The 26453-nt window shown below is 42.2% G+C and overlaps 3 protein-coding genes across 4 annotated transcripts; 2 read left to right on the top strand and 1 right to left on the bottom strand.

Annotated features, from left to right (window-relative positions):
• The first annotated feature begins 1071 nt into the window (after window positions 1-1071).
• LOC128309229 (uncharacterized) lies at window positions 1072-5368 on the top strand. Its single transcript, XM_053045607.1, has 2 exons — window positions 1072-1546; window positions 4293-5368. Exons 1-2 carry the CDS (start codon window positions 1072-1074, stop codon window positions 5366-5368), a joined length of 1551 nt encoding a protein of 516 aa, XP_052901567.1.
• Window positions 5369-16310: 10942 nt separating this feature from the next.
• Window positions 16311-17472, bottom strand: LOC128309237 (uncharacterized). The gene is made up of 3 exons (XM_053045614.1): window positions 17328-17472; window positions 16654-16840; window positions 16311-16467 (listed from the first exon to the last, which is right to left on the bottom strand). Exons 1-3 carry the CDS (start codon window positions 17470-17472, stop codon window positions 16311-16313), a joined length of 489 nt encoding a protein of 162 aa, XP_052901574.1.
• A 4357-nt stretch (window positions 17473-21829) lies between these two features.
• On the top strand, window positions 21830-24871 carry LOC128309227 (myosin regulatory light chain sqh). Of its 2 annotated transcripts, none has more exons than XM_053045605.1 (2): window positions 21830-21904; window positions 23373-24871. In XM_053045605.1, the coding sequence occupies exon 2, from the start codon at window positions 23428-23430 to the stop codon at window positions 23950-23952; it is 525 nt and encodes a 174-aa protein (XP_052901565.1). In that variant the 5' UTR covers window positions 21830-21904; window positions 23373-23427; the 3' UTR covers window positions 23953-24871. The 2 variants fall into 2 exon arrangements, with proteins under 2 accessions (XP_052901565.1, XP_052901566.1); XM_053045606.1 differs by having other exon boundaries at window positions 21897-21904; window positions 23393-24871.
• Window positions 24872-26453: the final 1582 nt, after the last annotated feature.

Consider the following 26453-nt stretch of genomic DNA (forward strand, 5'->3'; position numbering starts at 1 on the left):
TACCAACGCATGAAGACTTTCTGGACGTAATCGCGGATACATTGGAAATGTTCCAAACAACAACCTCACAAAGATTTAACGCCCAGATGCCAGTATTTATAAACATAGTGGAAGATTATAACAATAACAAAGAAACGCTAAAGCGCTCGTTCGGTCTAATGTGTGAAGTGCAGTGGGAAATGTTGAAGCAATAGAAGAAACTGTGAACTAATATACAAAGAAAAAGAAAGTGCTAACAGACTAATATAAAAACAATAAGAGAAGTGCTACGAAATGGGAGGAAGGTCGACTAAACCGGTCACCAAAGTTAATGGTGACCATGATCTCACGATCGTGCAAACGCAAAACGTGCATACAGAGCACCATTTGACACACGAACTGAAGTTGAACATCATTATGGTGTTATTAGTGATTCTGTTGATAGTAAAAATCACCAAAGCGTGTTACAAACATTTATGCAACCAAGCACAGAAACACGCAGTGAAAATGCTCTCGTTACCGAAGTGAAGTACCGGTGCCAGCAGAAAAAGAAAACTACTGAGGAAGGCGAGACCATGGTTCAAAAATAATTTTGACCAGCGGGATCTAAAGAGGCAGGAGCCTTCTAACGAAGGAAGAAAACTACGAACGAGCACATGCAGGACAAATAATCAACGGGACAGCGAAGCAGTCAAAAGATGAGCAAAACACTTTATTATGCACCCCAAAATAGAAGAAAAGGTAAAAAGACTTAAAGACATATATGACCACCTTAAACATCTCGACAGATGCTACAGATTGTGCGCTATAAGCACCTATGAGGAGAGCGCTTTAGAAGCATACAAAAAGATACAGGGAAAATTACTAAAGCATGAAAGCACGTTGACAGACGCAGAAATAACAAATACTTCAAAGATAGCTAGAGCATTATATTTTGATATCCAAAAATTTATCCGCATACATAGAGAAAAGAACAATAAACAAATACTAATGACAAAAAGTAAACGCATATCATTCAAAACAATTGCATGCTGCATCACGAACTTAATACGTCTAGCTAGAAATAATAAGCATTACATTAAAAATACAAAAATGACGTCCCCTGCCGAAATGTTAAAACTGGCCTCGGCAGTCGTGCCGCGATATGACGGTAACGAAAGTGAAGCAGATAATATTATAGCGGCGTTAACAGCATTAAAGACAACAGTTAACGAACAAAACGCTCAAACAGCAATCTGCATTATCGTGTCAAAACTATCGAAAAAGGCAAAAACAGTAGTAGGAAGCGAGCCTACCTCAATCGATGACATTATAAAGATCATCAAAGAAAAGTGCAAAAGAAAAAGCACTCCGGAAACCCTTACTGCAACATTAAATGCAACAAAACAGCAGGGTAGCGCGGAAGATTTTGCCAATGAAATTCAAAATCTGGCAAAACAACTCGAGAAGGCTTACATAGCAGATCAAACTGCACCAGCCAAGGCCCTGCAGAAAGCAAACAAAGCAGGTATAACAGCGTTTGCAAATGGCCTGAAGAAAGAACAACACCAGACTATTGTCATGTCTGGTAGGTTCGAAACGCTACCGGAAGCCATAGAAGCTTTGGTAGAAATTGAAAGGAAACAGAAAGAGAATACAATCCTTTCTATCAATAAAGTGGAAAAGGTACACCACGACATTCGACAAGGACCGCAAAGATGGTCAAGAGATAGGCCAGGATATAATAACAATAACTATAGAAACAATAGACAAGGAAACTTGTACAATAACAATTACGGACACAACTCCTACGGTAACAGGAACCGTAATCACAACACCTACAACCCAAGACCTAATTATAACAATAGAGCACAAACAAATTTCAGAACAAATCAACAAAACAGCAGACAAAAATGGCAAACAAACAATAATCGTACAATATACCGTACAACAGCAGAAGAACAGGAAAACCCTTTTTTAGAACAACCAAGGTCGTTCCAGAACAACGACACATATTTGCCATAAACCTATCGGGCACAGACTACATTAAAGTAAAACTACAGATAGCAAAAGATGCGTATTGCACACTAATAGTGGATACAGGCGCATCAGTGTCTTTGCTACAAGCAGAAAAGGTCAGACAAGGTGTCGAGATAAACATTAACAACCTAATAACGCTAAAAGGAATCAGCGACAACCCAATAAGCACAATAGGATCAGCATACACAAAAATACACTTCAACAACACAACAATAGATCACAAATTCCATTTAATAACAGAGAAAGTTGATATACTGGCTGACGGAATACTAGGTAGAGATTTTTTCAAAAATTACCAATGCGACATTCTTTATCGCATGGAATCACTTTATTTGGTTCACAACGGAATTGAAGTATATCACCCGTTGGAAGATGGAGATATAGGAGGACTTATCTTACCACCTCGTAGTGAAGTTATTAAAAGAGTATATTTACCACAGGTCAAAGAAGATTCGATCATAATTGCTCAAGAAATAAAACCAGGAATTTTTTGTGGCAATACCATTATAAAACCAGAAACCCAATTCATTAAATTTATCAATACAAATGAACAACCAATGTTAATTAGAAACAATGAATTCAAACCATATTTTGAGCCTTTAAATAATTACAACATACTCAAAGTTAACCCAAACGGCAACAACAGAGAAGAAAAACTGTTGACCAAAATAAACATTGAAAATGGTACCATCACAGATCAAGAAAAATTAAAACATTTAATATCCCAATACAACGACATCTTCTGTTTGGAAAACGACCAAATAACAACTAATAACTTCTATACTCAGGAAATACAGCTAAAAGATAACATTCCTACCTATATCCCAAATTACAAACAAATACACTCACAAACTGAAGAAATACAACAACAAGTAAATAAAATGCTAAAAGATGATATCGTTGAGCATTCCGTATCATCATATAACTCACCGATTCTGCTAGTACCAAAGAAGTCAACAGAAGGAAACAAAAAGTGGAGACTGGTAGTCGATTTCAGACAACTGAACAAAAAAGTATTACCAGACAAATTTCCATTACCAAGAAAAGACACCATTTTAGACCAGTTAGGAAGAGCGAAATACTTTAGTACCTTGGATTTGATGTCAGGATTTCATCAAATTCCACTTGAACAAAATTCAAGGAAGTATACCGCATATTCAACGCCAACCGGGCATTATCAATTCAAACGAATGCCTTTTGGAATAAACATAAGCCCTAACAGTTTTCAACGAATGATGGCTATTGCTATGGCAGGTTTAACACCTGAGCTAGCGTTTGTATATATAGATGATATAATAGTTACTGGATGCAGCGCGCAGCATCACATCAGTAACATAGCTAAGGTTTTTGATAGATTAAGAAAGTACAACCTTAAACTTAATCCGGAAAAATTTCATTTCTTTAAGACAGAAGTGACATACCTAGGTCATAAGATCACAGATAAAGGAATTTATCCAGATGATTCAAAATATGAATCAATAAGGAAATTTCCAATACCAACTAACGCAGACGAATCTCGGCAATTCGTTGCATTTTGCAACTATAATAGAAAATTTATAAAAGATTTCGCAAAAATAGCGAAACCTCTAAATAATTTGATAAAGAAAGACATAAAATTTGCTTGGACAAAAGAATGTCAAACAGCATTCGACACATTAAAACAAAATCTATTGTCACCTACCATATTGAAGTATCCAGACTTCACCAAACAATTCATCATAACCACAGATGCATCCGACATGGCATGTGGAGCTGTTTTATCGCAAATAACAAACGGAAATGATTATCCAATCGCGTTTGCCAGCAAAAGCTTTACTCCAGGTGAAAAGAATAAACCGATTATTGAAAAGGAACTAACAGCAATACATTGGGCAATTGATTACTTCAAACCATACGTATAAATGGAACAACGCACCGACCTGGACACGATTTTGGGCACAGCACGTTGGCACAACCGCACGCAACCGATCACGACACTTCAGCAGCTGCCCACGGACACGATTTCGGACACAGCACGTCTACACACACACACGGAAACCGATACGGACACACCGCCCAACCACACGGACTCGATCACGGTTATTACACGTTTATACCGCCCCGGGGACTTGGTCAGGCAAACAGCACTTTTGTCCAACCGCGCACGAGCGCGCCAGCAACGTACCCGCACAATGTTTTCGTCGACGGGCATGCGGGAACACTTGGAAGCTTGGGATCGACTTTCTTGAGTCAATCCCAAATTGCTGCGCGGAAAGCCAGTGGAAGAGAGCTTCCTACATTTTTGGGTTCCGCAGAACAGTGGCCGCTCTTCATCTCCAGCTACGAGCACTCGACAGCAATCTGCGGGTACTCCGACTACGAGAACCTGCTGAGGCTACAAAAGGCGTTGAAAGGAGCTGCGCTGGAAGCGGTCAGCTCGTTGTTGTTGCTGCCTTCCGGACTTAAGGAAGCCACAGACGTGCTCAAGCTACGGTTTGGGAGGCCGGAGGTGATCGTTGAAAATTTGATGGAGAAAGTGAGACGTTTGCCAGCCCCACGAGCGGATCGGCTAGATACTCTGGTTGAGTCCGGATTCGCGGTGAGGAACCTGTGTGCGACCATCCAAGCATCTGGGCTGCCGGAATATACCTGCAACGTTATCCTGCTGAAGGAGTTGATCGTGAAGCTGCCGTCGGCCACGTGCATCGAGTGGGCGAGGCACCAACAGCAGCTGCCCTCTGTTACGCTGTCGGACTTCGGAAGGTGGATCGGCGAGTTGGCTGCAGCACTCAGCAGGGTAGTTCCGGTGAAGAGCGAACGTTTCGAACGCAGTGGATCCGGCGACTCGGATCGTCGGAGCAGTGTGAAACCGGTACGACCAGATCAGCGCCAGCCCACCACCGCACGTTTGAACATGCACGCCGCCACCACGAGCAGTAGGTACCCACATACAAATGTTTCTAAATGTTCAGCCTGCCAGGGAGAGTGTGCCGCACTGGATACATGCCAGCGATTCCAAACGATGACCGTCGCTGAAAGGAAGGAACATATAAGAGATAAGAAGCTATGCCGAAAATGTCTCAAGTACCATAAGGGGTGGTGTCACCTTAAAACAGTTTGCGGATCCAATGGGTGCGAGGCAATGCACCATAGGTTGCTACATGGTTCTCTGGGAATGACCAATACAACAGAAAAGCATTGTCTTACTCATTCCGGCTCCAACGATCGCACTTTGTTCCGCTACGTACCGGTAACGATGTATGGGAAGGATGGCAGGACGGTTCGAACGTACGCCTTTCTCGACGAAGGTTCGTCATCGACCTTCATCGATCATAGCCTGATGGACGAATTAGGGCTGATCGGAACGTCACGGCCATTGTGTCTCAAGTAGACCGGGGATACTACCAGAGAAGAAAAGGCTTCCGTCCAGCTGGCAGTGCAAATATCAGGTGCATACGAAGGGGCTCCAGTGCATGAGCTGACAAAGGTACACACGGTCAGCAATCTAGCCTTGCCCGCGCAGACGATAGATGGTAAACAATTGCAATCTGCGTATCCACATCTGAAGGGTTTACCGTTTACCTCCTACTTCGATGCCGTACCTCGAGTACTAATTGGTGTAGACAATTGTCGTTTGGGAAAGCCGCTAAAATGTACAGAAGGACGTGTTAATGAACCGATTGCTTCGAAAACTAGGCTGGGCTGGGTGATATACGGACCCTGCCCTATTGCAACCGCTAGTGTAACTGGAGGACACGGAAGTTTTCACATCTGCCGCTGCGAAGGTAACGTCGATGGTGTACTCACAAGCGAGGTTAAGGCGTTCTTCTCGTTGGATTCACTGGGTATCACTAAGCCATCACGCTTACTCAAATCCAAAGACGATGAACGTGCCCTGGTGATACTTAACCGAGAAACTAAACTGCAGGGCGATCGATTCGAAACGGGCTTACTATGGAGATATGATGACGTCCGATTGCCATGTAACAAAGCTGCAACGATGAAACGGTACGAGCTCCTGAAAAGAAAACTGAGTAAAGATCCGGAGTTAGCTGCGGCGGTTAATCAGAAGATGAGAGAGTACATCCAGAAGGGCTACATTCGATGTTAGTTGCGACCTACAGTGCGAAGGTACTTCGGTCGCGTACGTTTATCGCGAAAACGGATCCCTTTCTCGAGACTCAAAAGATTGTAACTTTCGAGGGTTACTTCAGAGAAGACCAAAACGCAGTGCGTCTCGGGCAAACATCCGTTCTTGAACCCTTGTATTCCGCATGGCTTAGCGGTTTTACAATACTTGATTGTGTGTTTGTTTGATGACAGGCAACCCAAACACAATTGTTTCTCGCTAGCAATTTTCACTCTTTCTGTAGGAATTTGCTTAACAAGCGAAAAACATTTAACCGTCTCATGTGGTTTGATACATATTAGGCATGTTTTATTTGTACCCTTTGCCTGGTTATTCTTTTGACTCATGGTGCGCTTATACAAGGTTCCCTGTTCATGTAAATTAACATTTCCCTTTTGGGTATGAACAGCGATTGTGTTCATCATTTCTGCCGTTTTGGCAAAAGGTCTCAACCACTGGCATAATTCTTCAATGTTTTGGACATCTAATGATGATGATGCGGCTGCCATATGCTCCGCTCTCTTCACTTGGATATGATGCGGTAGCTTAGCAGTCAAATCCATAACCAGTCTATGATCGTTCAAATACGCTGGTCTTTTCATTATCTGTACGTTCTTGACAAGATTTTCCAATGCACTTGTCATTTCCGAAACAATGTTTTTTGAATCTTTCCGTAACTTTTGAAGATCCTTCAGCAACTCGAAGTATACTAAATCGGGTCTTCCAAAGTTTTCATTCAAACGCGTAATTATTTTAGGAACGTTTTCTGATTCCAACATTAGTTGCTGGACGCTCCTATACGCTACTCCTTGCAAGACTTGCTTTAATCTATTCAAATTTTCTATGTTAGAAAACTCTCCTTCTTTCGAAGTATCATCGAAAGTTTTCTTAAAATTTGGCCAATGTTTCGGATTCCCGTCAAACCTCGGCAACTGCATTAATGCCTGCCTTTTTAGCATTATTTCAATGGGTGATGATTCTGATTTCACTCCAACAAGGTTTGCCATTACCTTTGACAGTTCTTCCGTTTGTTCCCTCGAGTGCTGTTGCTGGCCTATTATCAATCTTTCCAGTAGCGATTCAAGTCTTTCGCCACTGGGTGTTTGACTGCTTTTGAGACGATTTAGCTCATAAGCTATTTTTTGGCACTTTGGACAAATCCAACAATCATTAGCACTTGGTTTGCGTGTTAACTTCACGCAATCGAGGTGAAAACATCTGTCACATTCTGAGCATGCTATCATGCTCTCTTCCGATGTGTCAATTTTGTCACACATCCGGCAATTGCCGTTCGGATTAACAATAAACTTGTAAGGCATTTTTGAGTAAGCTAATTTATGCCTAAGCCCTGATTTAGCTGTTGTTAGTATTAATACTTACTTGTCTTTCAAATTCGGATGAATTTGAATTACTTTTTACCCAACCTTGATGTTGTTTACCCGATACGGCTAATTCTTCCTTGGTCGAATTTTTTGTGAACTCCTACGCTGTCAATCTGCGGATTGGCTGGTTCACGTTTGGCTAGTTGGTCCTGGATACCGCTGGTTCGCGATATCGTAAATCCACACGTCACAGTCTCGAGTTCCACACTGATGTGTGTCTGCTGTTCCTAGATGCTGGATTTGGCATTGAATACCAGATCCTTCTGATCGTGGTTGCTTCGCCGATGCAGGATATGTTTAGCCTTTATAATTGTCTTTGATCACTTTGGATACACTGAATATTTAGCAAGATCAGCCGTCGTCACGGTTATATGCTACTGACCAGTCGATGCTCTACAACACGACCGTGTGTTTCCTTTTAGGTCCGGAACTTATTCCGTCACTTGTGACACTTTACCGAGTAATTTTTCACTACAATATTTATCACTGTGCACTTTACTACGGATTTTCACTTGCTGTTCTTATGAGGCGACAGCACGCCTGTACGTAAATTCGTACGAGTGAGGTTACAAGACACGCGCGATACAAATATGTAACCTCCTCTCTGGAGCCACCATTGTTAGTACGCGACCGAAGTACCTTCGCACTGTAGGTCGCAACTAACATTCGACGTTTATCAGCGAGTGAGGCGGAGGGCAAACGACCAAACGACTGGGTTTTACCTATTTTGCCGGTTACCAACCCTAATAAACCGGGAAAAATTCGCATGGTTTTTGACACGGCGGCAAAGGTGAGTGGAGTCAGCCTTATTTCGTTCCCTTTAGCGGGACCCGATCTGCTTGCCGGGCTCCTTTCCGTTCTTTTTAAGTTCCGAGAGTTTCGCGTCGCTGTCGTGGGAGACATTCGGGAAATGTTCCATCAAGTGATGATGCGAACGGAAGACCAACGAAGCCAGATGAACCTTTGGGATGGAGACGATCCAAACGGCGATCCAGCCGTATACGTAGTCACCGTGATGACGTTTGGCGCTGCTTGTTCGCCGAGCAGCGCACAGTTCGTGAAGAATCGCAACGCAGAGCGATTCGAGAAAGAGTTTCCGCGTGCAGCAAAATGCATCAAAGACGAGCACTACGTGGACGATATGCTCGTGAGTGTGGAAACGGAGGAAGAGGCCGTAGCGGCGGTGATTGGTGCCCGATTAGCGGCTACGATCGTCAACTCACACCGATTAAACATCTCGCGCACGGTGTTTTGGACAGACTCGCGGAACGTGTTGAGTTGGTTGCGATCTGATCATCATCGCTATAATCAGTTCGTAGCATTTCGGGTCGGAGAACTGCTCGAAACAACGGAGGTTGAGCAATGGCGTACGATCCCAACGAAATTGAACGTAGCTGATGACGGGACCAAGTGGACGAAAACACCGGATCTATCGCCTACTAGTCGCTGGTTCAACGGTCCGAGCTTCTTATGGGGCTCTGAATCACTCCGGCCTGGCTCGGAAACAACATCTCCAGACTCCCCCGAAGAACTACGTCCCACTACGAAGAACTACGTGTTGCATCGTACGGTACAAAGGCCTCTCATTGATTTTCATCGTTTCTCGAAATGGAGAAGGCTTCTACGGGCAGTTGCGTATGTGGTAAGATTTGTCACTAATGTCCGTCGTGCCATCAGGAAAGATGTCATTTTAGGTGAACCGCTAACACAAGATGAGCTTCCACGAAAACCGACGGACGAGGTGCTGATGTCGACGCTAACGGAAATCGAGTTCATCATCAACTCGAGACCACTTACCTACGTGCCGTTGGACGACGAGATGGACACATCGGTGGACACACCGATCACACCAAATCATCTACTATTCGGAAGCTCCAACGAGTGCAAGCCGCCCGCCGTATTTGACGACAGTGGTACCGCTGCTAAATCAGCGTGGAGAGCCGCCCAACGCGACGCTGACGTATTCTGGAGGAGATGGGTATCGGCATACCTCCCCACGCTGACCCGTCGATCGAAGTGGTTCGAGTGGGTGCGGCCGATTCAGGTGGGAGATGTAGTAGTACTAGTCGACAATTGTTTGCCGCGGAACAGTTGGCCAAAGGGACGCGTGATCGATGTAGTTAGGGCCCAGGACGGTCAAGTAAAACAGGCAAGCGTCCAAACCGCCAGTGGAATTGCAACCTGCAACAAAGATTGCGTTATTAGATGTACGGAAAGGAAACTTACCTGCGTGAGCTAGGAATGATAAACAAAGTACGGCGCATGGTAAAGTGACAGCGATCGGCAGCGACAGCAACAGGAAGTAGAGCGAGAGTGAGTAGAGGATGAAAAGCCAGTTGTCTCACTTCCGGTGGCAATGTTGTAAACAAACGATGTTTACACCGACCGCTGCTGTCACTGTCGGACATTATATCGTATTTACGAAGTTGTCGGAAGAAAGCTTCACGGTCGGGATATCTGAGTACCGCGGTGAGTGAAGGACTAACCGAAAAAGAATGTATATAAGGGCAGGACGACGCGCGAGCCGCCCTTTTTTACCGCTAGAAAACGTTGACGAATAAAGAACTAATTTTTTGGTTCGCTCTAGTAAGATGGCGTTCTTAATTAATTTTCGACTTTTTGCGTTTTCTACACCGTAGTATGCACGATTTCCCTGAACAATGCGCCTTCGGATTTCGCTGCTTACGTTGTTGTTCGAAGTTACGATCGTGCCAAGGTAGCAGAACTCCTCTACCACCTCGAGATCGTCGCTGTCAACTGATACTCTGCTTCGGAGTCGGGTTCTATCACGATCAAAGCCCCCGGCAAGCAGGTACTTTGTCTTCGTCGCATTAATCCTCAATCCAATCCTAGCGGCCTCACGTGTCAGTCGGGTGTACGCCTCGCACACCGCCGCAGATGTCCGTCCGATGATGTCCGATATTCCGTGAGTACCTGTGCCGATTGGGTTTCACGTCGTCCCCGAACTGTCGCCGATGCCCTGGGGTGCTGGAGTCGGTGGAACACGCTGTCATTCATTGAACGTATTTTGCCGCAACCCGACAGGAGCTGCTCGGTGAGGGTGGACCAAACCCGGTGACCGCGGACAACCTACAGCAGTGTCTGCTCCAGAGTTCGGAGCAGCTATCGTACTACCGGAAATCCCCTGTCGAAAGATAAGGCAGAATTTAGATAATTTGGTGCTGGAAGAATTAATAATAATGTTTAAAAAGTGGGTATCTATGCAAGCAACATAATGGCACCTATCGCGAACGAAATTAACTACTAGTCGATAAAAATATCAACCCTTATGATGACAGTAATGGCGGATTGGTATCGCAACGCAACAAATTTGTCAACCCTTAAAACGGTGAAGGCAACTGCCATGACTACCATACAAATCGTGGGGGGGACAAATGTAATGGGAAATGTATTGTTGAAAAGGAAAAATACAAACTTATAAACAAAATTACAAATTTTCGTTAATTCAATTTTTTTATTTTGGTAGAACGGACTTTCGTTTTTTATTTTCTTGTTTTTTGTCTATTTTTCTTTACTAATTCCTTTCCTTTTCTCAACTAAACGTTTTCTGTTAGGCCGTCTCCACATGAGTCGCGGCCGCCGCGGTTCCGCGGAAAACGCGTATTTTTTTTGTTGCCAATACAGAACATCTGCTCGGCCCGGTTTCATCTCGGTCCGTGTCGGTTGTCAAATCTTCCGTGGCTGCTATTCCGCAGAGTTGTCCATCTTAAACAAAGCCGCGTTTTTCGCGGTACCGCGGCGACCGCGGCCTATGTGGAGTCGACCTTACCTTGATTTAACCACGTCCAAATGAAAAACATATTACACTAACGTTTACGAAAAACCAATTCCCTTCAAAAAGTGATTATTAGAGCCGGACCGCCTGCAAACGGGAAATCTCACTCCTATTCTTTTTTTTTTGGAACTTTTTAGAACTTTTTAGAAATAATAAAATGGAAGAACTAGCCTAGTTGTGGAATAGGAAAGGTGGAAGGAATGTGCTGCAAGTTGCTGCATCACGCAAAACACTTCTTCTTTAGCCGACGGTATGAAGAAAAACCACAGATTTTGACAAATGGCAAAACTACTAGATATGTATTTATAATGGTTGGCATGATTTTATAGACTGGTAGGGGAAAAACGTTCGCGTTACCATTTCTAGTAGATAAATATAATGGTGGATAAAACCAAGCAGGTGGATAAATTTTAACAACTTGCTTCGCGATAGCTACCAATATTATGTAGTTGAAACAACCCATCATACGGTTGATGCCATGTGACAATTAGTAACTGTTTAACCACAGTGCTGTTACCGACAACGGTAAACTAATGTTCATTTTGCAACGGATTGAACGGTAATAGACCCACGCTATAAGTAAGTTTAACCACCCCAACTGACATTTTATAGCAGAACTGTAGCGTTTTTCGAGCGTTCGGTGCCTTAAAGTGGCGCCTTAAACGTGCCTTAAACCGCAGACGTTTAAGGCACGTTTATACCAGTTCGACGCTTGCTTTCATGCAGTTCTTCTAGCGCTACCATTGCCATCCAAGCTGTCAAAAGCCAAAGGCGCAAACAAAAAAATTTAAAATCAAAAGGGCCGTTGTTGTGACGTTTTAAATTGTTGGAATTAAAACACTGCGGAATTAGAACACTGCCCCTATATGTATACAATGTTAAATTTCGCATCTTCGGGGGTGGGGAAAAGTTCGGGGGTGGGTACGTGGGTACGACTGCAAGAACAATCACTGTTTTTTCCGAGAAATCTGGGAACCTACAATGCTCGTTTTTGTCATAGTGTAAATAGAATGTCACACAATTGTCCGTAACTGGTAGCGATTGTGTGACACCATAAGGCGCTCTCCGGCATAATCGGTCCGTTCTGCCAGGGTTTAGTTCTTCCTCCTTATCCTCTTCCCTTGGTCCGGAGTAGTTTGGCATAGTCCATAGGCCACCGATGTGTTCGTACCTTCTTTTCCTCCTTCCCAACCAAACCCAGTATCGCGCGCAGAAGCTGAAATAAAAACGTAAAGGTATGTAAAATATTGATATTGTACAACTTGAAAGTGATTTTTAACCTACTCTCATTCGCTTGCAGGAAAAAATGTCTCGGGAATCGGTATCTAAGGCACCGGATTGCTCGCTTCTTGCGTTGGCGGCTAGGTTTCCACAGTTAACAATTAAAAGCTGTCCACCAGTATCTACTGTTAAAGCTTCCCAGCAAACAACATCACCATCGACAGCTAAAACAGATGAGCTAAAACAGATAAAAGCATATCCCAAAGTTACAAAAACCGAAAAAATATACCGACCAACACCTTTAGTAAAAAATCCTTGCAGTAACAACCAGCATCGAACATCTTCAAGGTTACCTGTATATACTATAACACCATCCAGCATCGCTTCAGCACCACCGACAGCTTGCCTTCCTGAGAATGTAGGAATAACAGGGAATCAATTACGTTTAAAACCAGGAAAACTTTATCGGCCAATACTTACAACATCATATAAAGTCGCATCCTGCAGTACAGCATCATCAACTGTCGTTGCTGCAACACCGGACCCAGTTCCAGTGCGTTCTGAGCAAGGAAAAGACACGGCAGACCAACTAGCTGTGATGAATAAATCGTTGATGCTTCTTTGGGCCGAGATGAAGAATTTGACGGATTATAGAAGCCATCGACCCAATGGAACAGCTGTAATGGAAGCAGAACAGCACTCGTCATCATTTCTGCCTTTCATTACGTCTGAAGAAGAATTAACGTGTTTTGAAGATCAGCTCCATGAAAAAACTTATTTTCAAAAAAATCATAAAACTCTTGTCGATAGGTTGGAATCGGAAACAGATGTGAAGAGCCGAATGCATAGCGCGTTTCAAATACTATTTGATAAAAAATTTGTTGTGCAGTGCAGCTGGCGAGGCGGGGGAAAATCTGGTCCGAAAATAAGATTAGATGAAAAAGGGAATGTTTTGCGACTATTTAAGGCCATAGATGAGGATATCGGGTTTGTAGTAGGTGAGGAAGATGTAAAAAAATTCTTCGTAACAAAACTTAACAATGCGCAAAGCAGCGCAAATAATTTTAAAGGAGTGATTAAAAGCTCTAGTAAGTGTTATCACAAACGTGAAAAAAATGTTAATGAATAAATAAAAAATTGTAAATGATTCATTATGTGCATTATGACTATTCCTCAACTTGCATTCCTAGTTTATAAATCACAATTGCTTTGACTACTCAAACTACAATTATGATTTGAATTTACTAACTTATCTGGTATACGATCCTTTCTGGATATAATCTATGAACTACTCACGGTCAAGCACGATCGTCTCGCATTTCGGTCTTGCTGGAGTTAGCTAAAAAGAGTACAATTTATGCATCAGTAAAAATTATCACTAACATTATTGAACTAACTTACTTGGACCGAAGTGTATGCAAAAGAGGGAAAAAAACTGTTGATTTGGGTTGAACAGATGGATGAACGGCAACAAGTTTGCATCTGATGTCTGCTATATCCACTTCTACGTTTTGTGTCGTAACATCATCTGGTATTTTATATATAAGGATATCCGAAGAAGAAAACATTGACTTCGGATCATCCTCGCTAAAAAGAAATGAAAAAAAAATCCAAATTGTAATCATATTGTTTACCCACTATCGTAAAATTGTCATTTGTTTGAACGAAATTCAAAAATTTGACAACCCCGTTACCCTTTGTCAAAAACCATTCGTCTCTAGGCAATGGACGTAGAAAAAATCGGATGCCAAAAAAATGCCTTTCCCATTTGTGGTCAAACGTGGATAGTGACGATTCGTACTATCACTTGCCATCCCCAATGCAGACCGTTCTTCTGAACGTGCTGCAGCTTGCACCCCACACCGAAAGCCCGATTGAATCGACCGTTTAATCACCCGCAGGTGGTTTTCAAAACAATACGTAGAAAAACCGTCTAGCGGTCCGTATTTAAAAACGTCCTTAGCAATGTGCTGGAGATTATGGACGTTGCTGGTGAGGTTCTCACGGCCATAAATCTCCCCATACTGCTGAACAAAGCTGTTCAAAAAATCAGCTGCACGATCCCAATGTCTTTGATGATACGTGGAAGAAAATATAGTCACTGCACAAAAATAAAGCATAAAGTGACTATTTGCCTCCACGGTTAAAAACTCTTCCATCAGCACTACACTGGCGTAATGAAGATATGATCGAAATTCCGAACCCTTCCAAAAACGTATCACATTTAACCCTCTAAGTTTACGATTAATCTCAGAGGGCAGTTGTACGTTGGTAAGGAAATTCGATATCCACATTTTTGCTGCAGAGAACAAAGGAGCGAAATTGGAATACTTATTTTCCACTAAGTATAACTGGTGGCGTCGGGTCACTCCCAGATCGCATGTATGCAGACGATCGCTCTTTGGCACGTTCTCGATCATGTCGAAACCAAGCAAGTCTTCTAAGGGCGAGCGCCATAGTTGATGATGACCCGGACATTCCCTCGCTCGAAATCCTGCATCCGTCCGTAGGGGAGCACCAACCGTGTTGAAAATCATTCGGTGAGCATGATATTCGCCGACACACGTACACCTCATACAGCCGTGATATCCATTATTGTTGTGTAACTCCGTAGCCTCCGTGGTCATCCCAATTATAAGTTCACTTGCACCTTTTTTGTTTTATTTACTTTGTTGGTTTCACCTTTTATTTTATTTATGATCGATTTAGTATAAATGCGCGTTACTAATGCGGATAGAACAGATGCGTAAAAAATGATTTCGTCTGACTAACTGATTTTTGACTCCGCGCCAGCCTCCCTTTTATATAAAAATAATTGCATTGTCCTTATGGGCGTATTTAGCCCTCTAGCTCTGTTATGCGAGAACATATTTAACTTTCTCTTTCTAACGCGTGCATTATGCGTACGTGATTTTTCACAGGTGCGTTTTACATATTTTAATGTTGGTAACAATTCCTATTGTCCTGCTGCGCAATTGGATGAACTCGCTCTAATTTACATAGTTTACCTTATCGCATGTGCTATAAAAATATTATCCTGTTATGACTAAAATTCCTATGCTACTTTTGGAGGTATTCAATGTTATAATCGCTTTTGATCTTATTTTTAATTGACAGAAAAATATCTTCATGTGTATGTATTGAGGACGCCACTTCTCCTGCTGTCTCATTAGCTATCTTGTTCTAATTTCTGACTGCTTTAATTCACTTTGATCCTAGGCGGTTTGTGTCTAGGATGATCTGAAATTCATGTGGCTTTATTGCGTAAGACGTTTACTAATCATTGTGTCTTAGCTATTTTAAATTGTTTTTGCGTTATTAGTCAAAGGTGTCAAACCTGCATGTTACAGTTGGTTGTTGCTGCAAATCCCAATGAGTTAGCTAGTTAATGAACTGTAAATGTTGTAAATGTTGTTTGTATCATACAGACCTTTAATGAACGCTCGTGCTGGAGAATCGGCAACAATAGCGCGAAGCTTCAATTGCACAACTTTATCGCAGAGCTGCAATCCTCTCTGTTGAATCGCATTCAGCTCTTCTACCAACGGCCTCAAAAAGACTTGCAGGCTGGTTGGTTTTTCCGGTCCGCAAAACATCGAAATCATCATGATTGGGGCTTGGGGGAGCTCTACCACTTTCATTAGGATGGGCCACAGCTGTGTTGGTGCACCTTTATGAAGGGGAAGCCCGTCAGTGGACAAAATGATGGTTAGTTGGTCCGTTGGAGGAACAGTTGACCTAAAATATAATATAATGGACACATGATTAGGAATACATTATTGCTGAACATAATACAAATATTTACTTACTGGAAGTAGCTGTTGAGCTTATTCTCAATTCCTTTGTACCAAAACTCTCCCCCTTCAACGGTTCGTATCTCCTGGCTGATGGTGGTTGATGTTTTTAACAGCGTACGTGAATCCCTTGGAAGCGGAAGGTCGGTCCATTGTCTTAAAATAGCCAAAATTTCATTAATTGATGAACGTGGTTGGTTATGTACGACTGCCCAATCTTTTAAGCAATCGCTAATATTGCGGTGGTTTCTACAGTTATGAGCAGTCGTACATTCGCCAACAACATCTTCATTGTCGCCATCAGAGGAAAGGTTACTCGCGTAATCGTCCTCTTCGACAATTTCCAAACTACTATCTAAACTAATATTCCCACCACCTTCTTGATCTATGCTATAACTATCATCTAAGTCATCTAAAACTGCATCCCCATGAACACCACCACCAGAAAGATTAAAACTAATTTCGCTTGTGACGGCCGGGTTTGCAGGCTGCGACGAATCTTCTATCTCCTGGGGTTGATTGGCTCCCTGCGACGTTGAATCTGTAAAACGGATTGAGTTTATTAGTTACCCTTAGTACCCTTTAGTGCAATATAATGATATTAACAAAACTTAACGGCTAATCGTAACAAGGTTTCTGTTCTGCTAAACCTTAGCAATAACAAGCGCACGCAACAGTACAAACATGACCCGATGTTTTCACATTAACGCCCATCGTTCAGTCACTTTTTTATTTCGGTGAGAGTGGGCAATTCATAGATTTCATCGTGCGCAAATAATCTTCCGAACGCACGAATCGCATCGAACCGTACTTTCACACAAAATGTTCTGCCGGCAAACACCGCTAGGATGCTCAAGCCGGCCAGCCGGCCGTTACCTGGGGATCTCCGGGTGTAATTTCACAACACATACGAAGGCAAAGAAGGAGAATTCTTGCACTATTTCGTCACTGCACTGAATTTCACACACTGTATTACACCAAACAATCCTACGTGTCCAATTTAGCTAAATAATTAAGCAAAAACTTACCGATATGTTGAGGCACCAACCGGCTCGTTCCCGGCACTTCCGCATCCAGGCTTTCTTCGCGATGGTGCTCAGAAACTAACTCCTTCAGCTTCTTGTTGGCCCGATTCGTCAATTTGCGGCTTCTCTTCAACGGCAGCGAAGACATTTCGATAGATTTAATCGCTTTTCTTTGCTGGTAAAATTTCAAACACCCGACCGAAATCAGTTGAAAGATGAAATTGTGACAGTAGCGCCGATAGAAAATGTAAACATAGATGAAGCGTCATCATGGTTGCCAAGTCGCAACACGGAGGATTACACACACAAGCACATTTCACGTTTCGAAAAGCAGTTGGTCACGCATACACATACAGTTTCGAGTGATTCGAGTATGGCTCGAGCAGAATCGAGCATTTTTTTCTACAATTATAGCGTTTATTTAAGACCAGTTGTCAATTGGGACGGATAACTCACGACGGAACCGCCATTCGAATTCTTAAGGCGGTGCGTCGCGGATAGTGATCTGGAAAGCGAATATAACACCACAATCATGCCGTTAGATTATCCACGGGTCACGGAAACGCACTATTCACACAATCATAATTAAGAACAGTGTCTTCTCTTTCATTCCAAATGGCCAGGGAAAAGTTGCAAATCCGCTTTGATTCCCGAATCAGAATCATTTCAATCGATCGAGGAATCGTTGACCTAAACCTTTGCGCCCACAACACCAAACTAAGCGTTGAGCATACAATTGGTTTATTGCGGTTAAAACCGTGAATTAATGCACAACTGTGTTGATCGAATACTAATAAATCACTTCCCACTTGATATTTTACCGATTTTCAGCGATGCCGCCACCAAAACAGAACCGGACAAAATTTAGGACGCTTTCCTATGGGCTGAGGGTAAAATGAGGATATTCACCTCATGGGGCATGTGTGACTGCGCGTTTGCAGCACAAAGATCCCGGTAATCTCACTTTTCCACCCACAAAACCTTAAAACTATGCACAACACATTCTCGAACACATTTTATAACACTTCCAGTAATTTATTAACTATATTTAGTATACAAAAACGATTTTACTTACCAAAGATCATCTCCGTCGATGCCGGCACTTAAACTGTACCGGAACACGCCAATGCGTTGAGTTTTGTGGCGTTTCTTGTTTCTTCGGCGACGGCGCAGATGCTAGGATGGTTCCGACTTCCATTTTATCCATGCGGAACAGTTCTTTTGCTAAAAAGATATGAAATATAAGTTCGGGTTCGCGATTGTTATGGTTTTGCTTACCGGCTTCCTTGGATTTGTAAAATTTTCAGCAACACGCGTTTCATATACACCAACACAACCATACATGTCACCAAATCACTGTGTACAGACACGTTCGGGTGGATCGAAACTGGCCGTTGGTCGTCTTTAGAGTAGGGCAGACATATTCGAAAAAAAGAGGGCAATACGAAATCTTTTGTGCGACCACAAATGTGTGGACCAAGTGAGGTACGCGGGTAGAGGAACGTGTGTAAAACTACTGGAATTGTCTAGGCGGCCAGACAATCGGTTTCACGGGTTGCCATAAAGTTTGAAGGCTGATATCTTCTGAAATTATTGAAAATTTGTTGAATTCTTCTAGTTTACACTGCTATTAATAGGACGCCAAAACTCAAAGCCGTATTCATGCTATAGCTCTTTGAAGTGTACCAACATTTTTCACTTGTAGATGTTTTTGAAACAAATACGTAAACCCTGGGTAAACCAAGCGTTGGATACCTTGGTTCCTTTCGCAATCTTGGGTATCTAAGAATCTTGAAGGAATGTGACAGAAGAAAAATAAAGCAGAAGGTGAACGTTAACAGAAGGAGGAACGTCGCTTTAAGCTTTGTGAAAGAATAAAAGAGATTTACAAACGTTTTCGGCAATAAAGCTAGTGAATACATTGAAACACATTTGCTATTTCCTTTTTATACGCATTGCACACAAACGTCTTTCTTCTGTTCTTTTGTACACAATTGCTTTCTAAGTACTCGTTTGGAATCTTGAAAGCATGTACTGTTTTCTGTAACTTGTAACATTGTAGCTGACTGTTTGATAAACTCATAACGTGCTTTGTATGTTACGGTGAAAACGTAGCCACTGCGTAATGATTGAAATAAAATTGTGTTAAAGTTGTTATTGGGGATCTTCGTAGTGTTTAAGAAATTTATTCTTACATTGATCTCAGTTCAGTTTCCGTTTTTCAGAAAAAGTTAAGGATTTCTCCTCTTTCTTCTATGTCAACTTTCCAAAAACGGAGATGTGCTTCACATGAGCTTTCAATGATGATTATGCCTGTTTAAATGCTTCAAATCGACATGTATTTACAAAGGAAAAACTGAAACAGTCCTTAGTTTTGCTTGTCAATATAAATGCTTGAGCTATGTGTAAGCAACGGAAAGAATTATACCCACTATTCTGCTATGGGGGTATGGGATTGTGTGAGTGCGCATCTACAGCCTAGGAGTGTGCATGTATTAGGGAGATAACTCGTTATGTACGTATGCATGTGGCTGTGATGGTTTCATTCTCACGAGCTTCTTATTATTCCTCTTCTTCTTGAGCTTTGAAGCGGCATGACAATCGAAACATTGCCCAAGGTACGAGCAATCAATGGTAGCCAATCTCACGGTTGTTGGCTTAAAATAAAAAACGCGGAAAACACACATGAATGTCAAAAGACATACGTAAAGCAATGAGAAATTAGTTTTGAATGTACTTTCATGGTCTATTTGCTGCTGAATTTGCAGTAATCCTTGGTTTGAAACAAGTGCACTCGCGAACCAGGAATATAAACACAAGAAATTGACAACCAGTAAAACATCATATTCCAGACAACCGGTTTCACGTGTAGTCAGAAAGTTTGAAGGCTTCCCAAGCTCCAAACGTCACACGAAAGGGCGCTCGAAAATGCTCCCGCAGGGCGCCCGAAATTGGTACCGTCGGGCGCCCAAATAACGATGGCTAAGGCAGGTTTTGACATTTGCAGTAGCCAAAAAATTGGCAACGCTGCTAAAAACAAAATTTTCGGTTCCATCCTGCCCCTCTCACCCACCATTCCCTACCAGTTCTTTTTTTCTTCTATGCATTCCCCAATCATTTTACTGTCTATATTTAGAATCGAACTCGTATTGTATGTGTTTGAATCTCTAATGTGTTATGTATTTGTCTTTTACGTCTGTGTTGAATTGGGGGCTAATATAGGGCTATAAAAGCACCCATGATGGATTCAAGCGAAATATGCACTGCGGTGTATGTCGTCGTCATGAATTTGCGCTAGATGCACCAAATTGATGGTGCAGTAAAAGGTCGGTATGTATTTTGGTTTCGTTGAAGCCTCGGCCTCAGCGAAAAGTATTTCCTGAATTGAATGGCGGTTTAAAAAGTCTGTATTTACCATTCATTTTCAGACACTGATTCCAGTGGAACAGCATCATAATTACCGTCATCAAACCGTCATGAGTTTGTCTCGTCTTGTTTTCGTGTGATCGTAGAGTAAACTATTGTAAATACATTAGAGGGGCAAATATAATGTAACAAGAGTTCTGCTTGCAACCAAACGTGCGATAATAATTTAACTTTCACGACAAAAAATATCACATGCACATTCATAGGTCGGATGCGGTGATGAAAATTGTAACCCATTTTAACCACTGTGAGATGGCACTGGAGCTGTTGTACGATGTAAAAGGATCATCTAAAGGTTAAGGACTCTCTTCTAGTACAAGATGGACTTGAATCATGGTAAAAAAGCACGTTCATTTCTTTAATTCCTTTGGTTCTGCCGGCAGCATGATCATGACGGTGATACCGGTTGCACGAACATGACGGTGATAAATGTGCGAATAACGCTTTTTTCGCTATGGTAGCAGATGCAGAAGACTCCTCATTGTTATTCTCTGCATGTAAACAACTGCATTTTATATAATTGCAGATAAAACTCGTTCGTTTCTGCAGCGGCTTCACTCGTGTTGTTTACGTGAGCTTCTTCTTCTTCTTCTTCTTGGTGAAGGTGTGACAACCAATATGCTGCCCAAGGTACCAACATCAACAATAGCAATGCCCCCGAAGGTGGGCTAAAACTTGCAAAATGGTGAAAAATCGTCTGAATGTTAATAAAACGTGTTTGTAAAATTAGTTAAAATCTTCTTAAAGTCATATAAGATAAAATTGCTGACCATAATGCAGTAAAAATGCCTTAAAAACACGTGCACTCTTGAACTGTGTAGCGTAAATCGACAATGTTAGCCCGTCCGGCTGTCTTTAGCATGCTGGGCAGTCATATAGCGACTTCCATCCGGCCGCTTTCGGACCAGAGCTCAAAATTCACTCGAAATTCACCCAAATTGCTTGTTGGGTGTTTACTCGTTTTGAATACTTCTGCAAATTGGACGACTCGTGTGTTGTGCGCCAATGTTTTCCCTACTTCAAAGAACTGGACTCTCAGTTGTGGACACAATTCCAGCCAATTGTCAGTTCAGCGAATCGTTCCAACTGAGTTGTACGCGTACGAATAAGCTAAAGAGCTTGCAACTGGTGTCCTGTGTGTCTTGCTATTTGCGGTAAGTAAATCAAATTTAACTGAAATGTTGTATTTTCCTTAAGAGTAGAAAATTAGCTTGTTTCGTTAAACATAAAGTAGCATAGTTTTACACGTAGATGTAGATACACATGTGCGTTAAATGAAAGCGAGCGTCTACAAGGGTGGAAAATTAACTTGGGATGTTTTGGTTGCCATTTTTCTTTCCTTTACCTTTGTCTGCATGAATGTAAAGTGATTAGAATGTTGATGATTCACCAGCCTGAATACTGACTGGTACCATCCGTCGGCGAAGTAGTAATTTTCATTCAAACTTGTAACGTATTTGCAGATGTTTCTTGCATTTTCTTTCATCATTCCATTCATAGTTCGAGCTTGTTTTCTTTACAGTTTTCTAAATAAGACAGTCAATCGTCAGATCGTTTTGTCATTCGTTATTGTAGTGACGATTGATAAAATAAACTTGTATAAGAAACCATTAAACCCTGGTCCAAAACATTCCACCAACTGTTTATGGAAGTTTAATGTGTCAACATCGTTTGTAATGGAATGAAAAAATGTTGTTTTTCCTTTAAAGGAACTGCTACTCGCAAAGTTAACTACCGAAGCTGTGAATCCCTTCCAAAAGCTGACTTAGGGAAAGGATTTGACGTTCTTATGTGTGCGTTGTGCAATGGAGAAGAAATAAAGGTAGGGCTGGAGCAGGCCACACGGGGAGGTCACTGTTTACCAAAAGGGGCAATAATTTTGTCCGTCTTTCACCATATAAGGATGCGATTTTGCAGCCTGTACACACAGCTCACCCAAAGTTGGTTGGGTTGATTCGGTGAAAAGTATCCCGTACTGGCACAACCAACTCTCACTCGACCTCGTTTTGCGACTTTGGTGGTGGTAGCTCAATTCTCGAATACCGAGTCGACCTATACGGTACAGCAAAATCAACAACTTGATCAACATCTGGATGGGTTTAATGGTCGATGTAACACATGGTGCATCACTGAGTGCACGAGCTGGAAACGGGCGGGGGCCCGGGAGAAGTCTCTTGAACTCTCGACGCTTACATATTCGTTGAAGTGTAGGCACCGTGACTCAAAACGGTCCCCACCAATACACTGAACAATGTTTGAAACGTCTCCATAAGTCTGTGGCAACGGGGACTTGATGCAGTTAAGTCCAAGGTTTGCGATCTCGTCGTCTTACTCGATAGGAGCTAATGTTTAGTCGCAATATTATAGTCGTGGACGTAGGAAGGTTCAGTTATTCAGTGCTGATAGGTTGCTGAACCATCTGTGTAGCATAGTGTAATATTTGGTTAGTTTAGGTTTAAAAATAAGAATTACAAAATAATCCTATTCTATCGATTCAAAGTGGTTATACTCTCATGATGCATTTTGTTTCGTTTCGTCCGTTTTTTTACGTTCAACGCACAAATCAACTTCAATCAACATACTCGCCATCCACCAATAATCCTTCCTGTGGCATCTGGCCAGCATTCTCTGTTCTGCTTTAGCATCAACAATACATCAACAAGCACAAGATATAAACATGTCTTCCCGCAAAACTGCCGGACGTCGGGGTACGACGAAAAAGCGTGCACAGCGCGCAACGTCGAACGTTTTCGCTATGTTCGACCAAGCGCAGATTGCCGAGTTCAAGGAGGCATTCAACATGATCGACCAAAACAGGGACGGATTCATTGAGAAAGACGACCTCCACGATATGCTGGCGTCGCTCGGCAAAAACCCAACGGAGGACTATCTGGAGGGCATGATGAACGAGGCGCCCGGTCCGATCAACTTCACCATGTTCCTAACCCTGTTTGGCGAACGGCTGCAGGGTACCGATCCAGAGGAGGTGATCAAGAACGCATTCGGTTGCTTCGACGAGGAAAACGCGGGCGTCATGAATGAAGACAGGCTACGTGAACTGCTGACGACAATGGGCGATCGGTTCACTGACGAGGATGTGGATGAAATGTTTCGCGAGGCACCGATCAAGAACGGACTGTTTGATTACATCGAGTTCACTCGCATCCTGAAGCACGGTGCCAAGGATAAAGACGAGCAGTGAGAAATAAGCAAACAACAATATTTCAATAACAATATAATATTAACTTTAAAACAAGAAATTCTCGGGACGCATTTACCTTGAAATGATCGTACTTTAATGTACATGCTGTAAACAAACGATGTTTACACCGACCGCTGCTGTCACTGTCGAACATTCCCCCTAGACATTTAGTTAATTTTTACATGGCCGGTTTGGCCATAAAAAAATATGTTTTTATTAACTAAAACTTAAAACTAAGTCTTAACAGATTGAATGTCTAATTGGAACTGTTCTGCTCGGCTGTCTAACTAGAACTACTTCATCTGAATACTCAACTGGAACTATATTGCCTTTTCTTTGTTTTGCGTGGATGCCGGTTGATCTTGGGAATGGATGTTTATGTTGAATGCGCGTTGTCAGCTCTCTTGGTGTCAACGCGATTGTGCTCTTTGTTCGATGTAACGCTGCACGGGAATTTGTTTACGCTGCGGCGCAATCTTTTTACGAAACGCGATCTGTTTATGAAGTGCGATCATGACTGTAGGAATATACGTTGCGCTATGTTTTATGCTGAGTATGCATTATGCTGCCTTTGTGTTGAATATGTGTTGTGCTGACTGTTGTGCTAACTCCTCCCCTCTTAATTACTTTGTCCTCAAAGTTTGTGCATCGCGTGAAAACTCAATGGTATTTCTTTATGCAGGTTTTTATCCGTATGAATTCTTGTATCTGGTATTTGAACTTCTATTTTTTGTTTACGACATTTAAGAAACACGTACAATATGCCAATGCCAGTTACAATTACGATCGTTGTTGTTCCTATCGATCCGAATAAATGCAATTTGAATTCCAGAGACTCATTTTGTAATTTAGCTGAATATACTTTCTCATATTGGCATTCTGAATTTTCTCCTTGTATAAGTTGGTATACACATTGCGTACAATGTTGAAGGTTGCTTCCTTCACATAGATTATGAGTACTTTCTTCTTGGCATGGTTTAATGACTTCGAATACGTGTGTTTCGTTTCTTATGATGAAGTTCTGTTTCAATATATTCGTTTCCAATTTTTTACTATTGGTTCGACGAAATCATACTTTGTGAGATTTGTGAGAATATTCTTGGGAATTTTAGCATATACAGAACATGTGTCGTATTCATCATGAATTGCGCTACTGATTGAGCAAGAAGTTCTTCTGTTGTATTATAATCAAAACCGTTCTTCTTCAGGAATTCGTTAATCGTTTGTAAGTCTTCGGTGAACAATAATTTGCTGTTCGGTATTCCGTGTTTGGCTGATATAATGGCTTCTTCGATAGTTTCAATCTGGTCTTGCGAAATATCTAAATTAGATAGTATTATTAGCTGTCTTGTTTCTGTTGCATATGTTTCATATCGTTTCGCTTCGTTTGTTAGCACTTTGTTAGCAATATCGGTTACTTCTCGTATTCTTCCATTCAAAGCTTCGTTGATCATTACTTGGTGATTGTTTTCTTCGATGAGAGAGTTTAGCGTACTGTTGATTTTTTGAAGATCATCGGCATCAGGGTTGCCTGTTATCCATTTCCAAACTTTCCCTATAGTGTTCCATCTTTTTTGTCTCTTAAATGGTTTTACCTTCTTGAATGTTTCTTGTAACTTCATAGCTTTAATCAGAATTAACTTTTCTAAAGATTCTGTATGTACTTCTGTGGGTATTCTTCTCTTGTTGCTTTTCATATACTTCGGCAATCATTTTATCATTTTCGTTTCTTTGTTTAGTTCGTTCTTTGAAACTCATATTGTTGAGAATGCCGCGAAAGTCCAAAATTAATTCTGTACGATATCTTAGTTTACAGAAGAATCACAAAATTAGTCCTTTATTTCGGCAAACAGTCGCGGTTAAAAGAGACCGAGGGCGCGTCCTTCGGCTCTATTTATCCCTTTTTTTCCCAGGGCGCCATCGCAACCGCCGCTATAATAATGGTGGGCAATGTCCCACCGTTGTTTCTGCTCTCGAAGCTCTACAACAGCAGACGGCTGTTGTAGGGCGTAAGCGTTATCAAAACAAACGCATTTACAACAATCTCCCCACCAGTGTAGCGCCCCTGGGCGTTACACTCTTCTAACGTTTGTTTGTTTATCTTATGCATCCTAATCTGTCACGAAACCACGCGGTTTCCCTATCTCGCGCGCGCCTCATTCGTTCGTTTCGCGTTTCCCGACATCCAGAACCGCTATCTTAGCTGCCGGTCTTTCTAGTATCCCGCATGTCGTTTGCACCGTTGCCCTTCTAACCTGACCGTCTTTAGCCCGGGTCACTTCTAGAACGCGTCCCATTGGCCAGGTATTCCTCGGTAAATTCCCGTCCGCGATTACCACTACGTCTCCCACCTGGATCGGCGGCACCGGGTGGAACCATTTCGTCCTGCGGGTGAGTGTTGGTAGATAGTCTGCAATCCACCGCTTCCAGAATATATCCGCGTTGGTTTGCAGGGCACCCCATAACGACCGTATTGAAGTCGGTGAATCATCGAAAAAAGC

This window comes from Anopheles moucheti, unplaced genomic scaffold, assembly GCF_943734755.1.
Source record: "Anopheles moucheti unplaced genomic scaffold, idAnoMoucSN_F20_07 scaffold_34_ctg1, whole genome shotgun sequence".
In the NCBI taxonomy this organism is placed as follows: Eukaryota; Metazoa; Arthropoda; class Insecta; order Diptera; family Culicidae; genus Anopheles; species Anopheles moucheti.

Coding starts and splice junctions, on each gene's coding strand:
- LOC128309237 (XM_053045614.1), bottom strand. CDS start 17,472: ATGTCTTCGCTGCCGTTGAAGAGAAGCCGCAAATTGACGAATCGGGCC. Junction 16,841..17,327: donor GTTGGTGCCTCAACATATCG/GTAAGTTTTTGC, acceptor TCCGTTTTACAG/ATTCAACGTCGCAGGGAGCC. Junction 16,468..16,653: donor GGTGGGAATATTAGTTTAGA/TAGTAGTTTGGA, acceptor TAATGAAATTTT/GGCTATTTTAAGACAATGGA.
- LOC128309229 (XM_053045607.1), top strand. CDS start 1,072: ATGACGTCCCCTGCCGAAATGTTAAAACTGGCCTCGGCAGTCGTGCCG. Junction 1,547..4,292: donor CCAGACTATTGTCATGTCTG/GTAGGTTCGAAA, acceptor TGGGTTCCGCAG/AACAGTGGCCGCTCTTCATC.
- LOC128309227 (XM_053045605.1), top strand. CDS start 23,428: ATGTCTTCCCGCAAAACTGCCGGACGTCGGGGTACGACGAAAAAGCGT.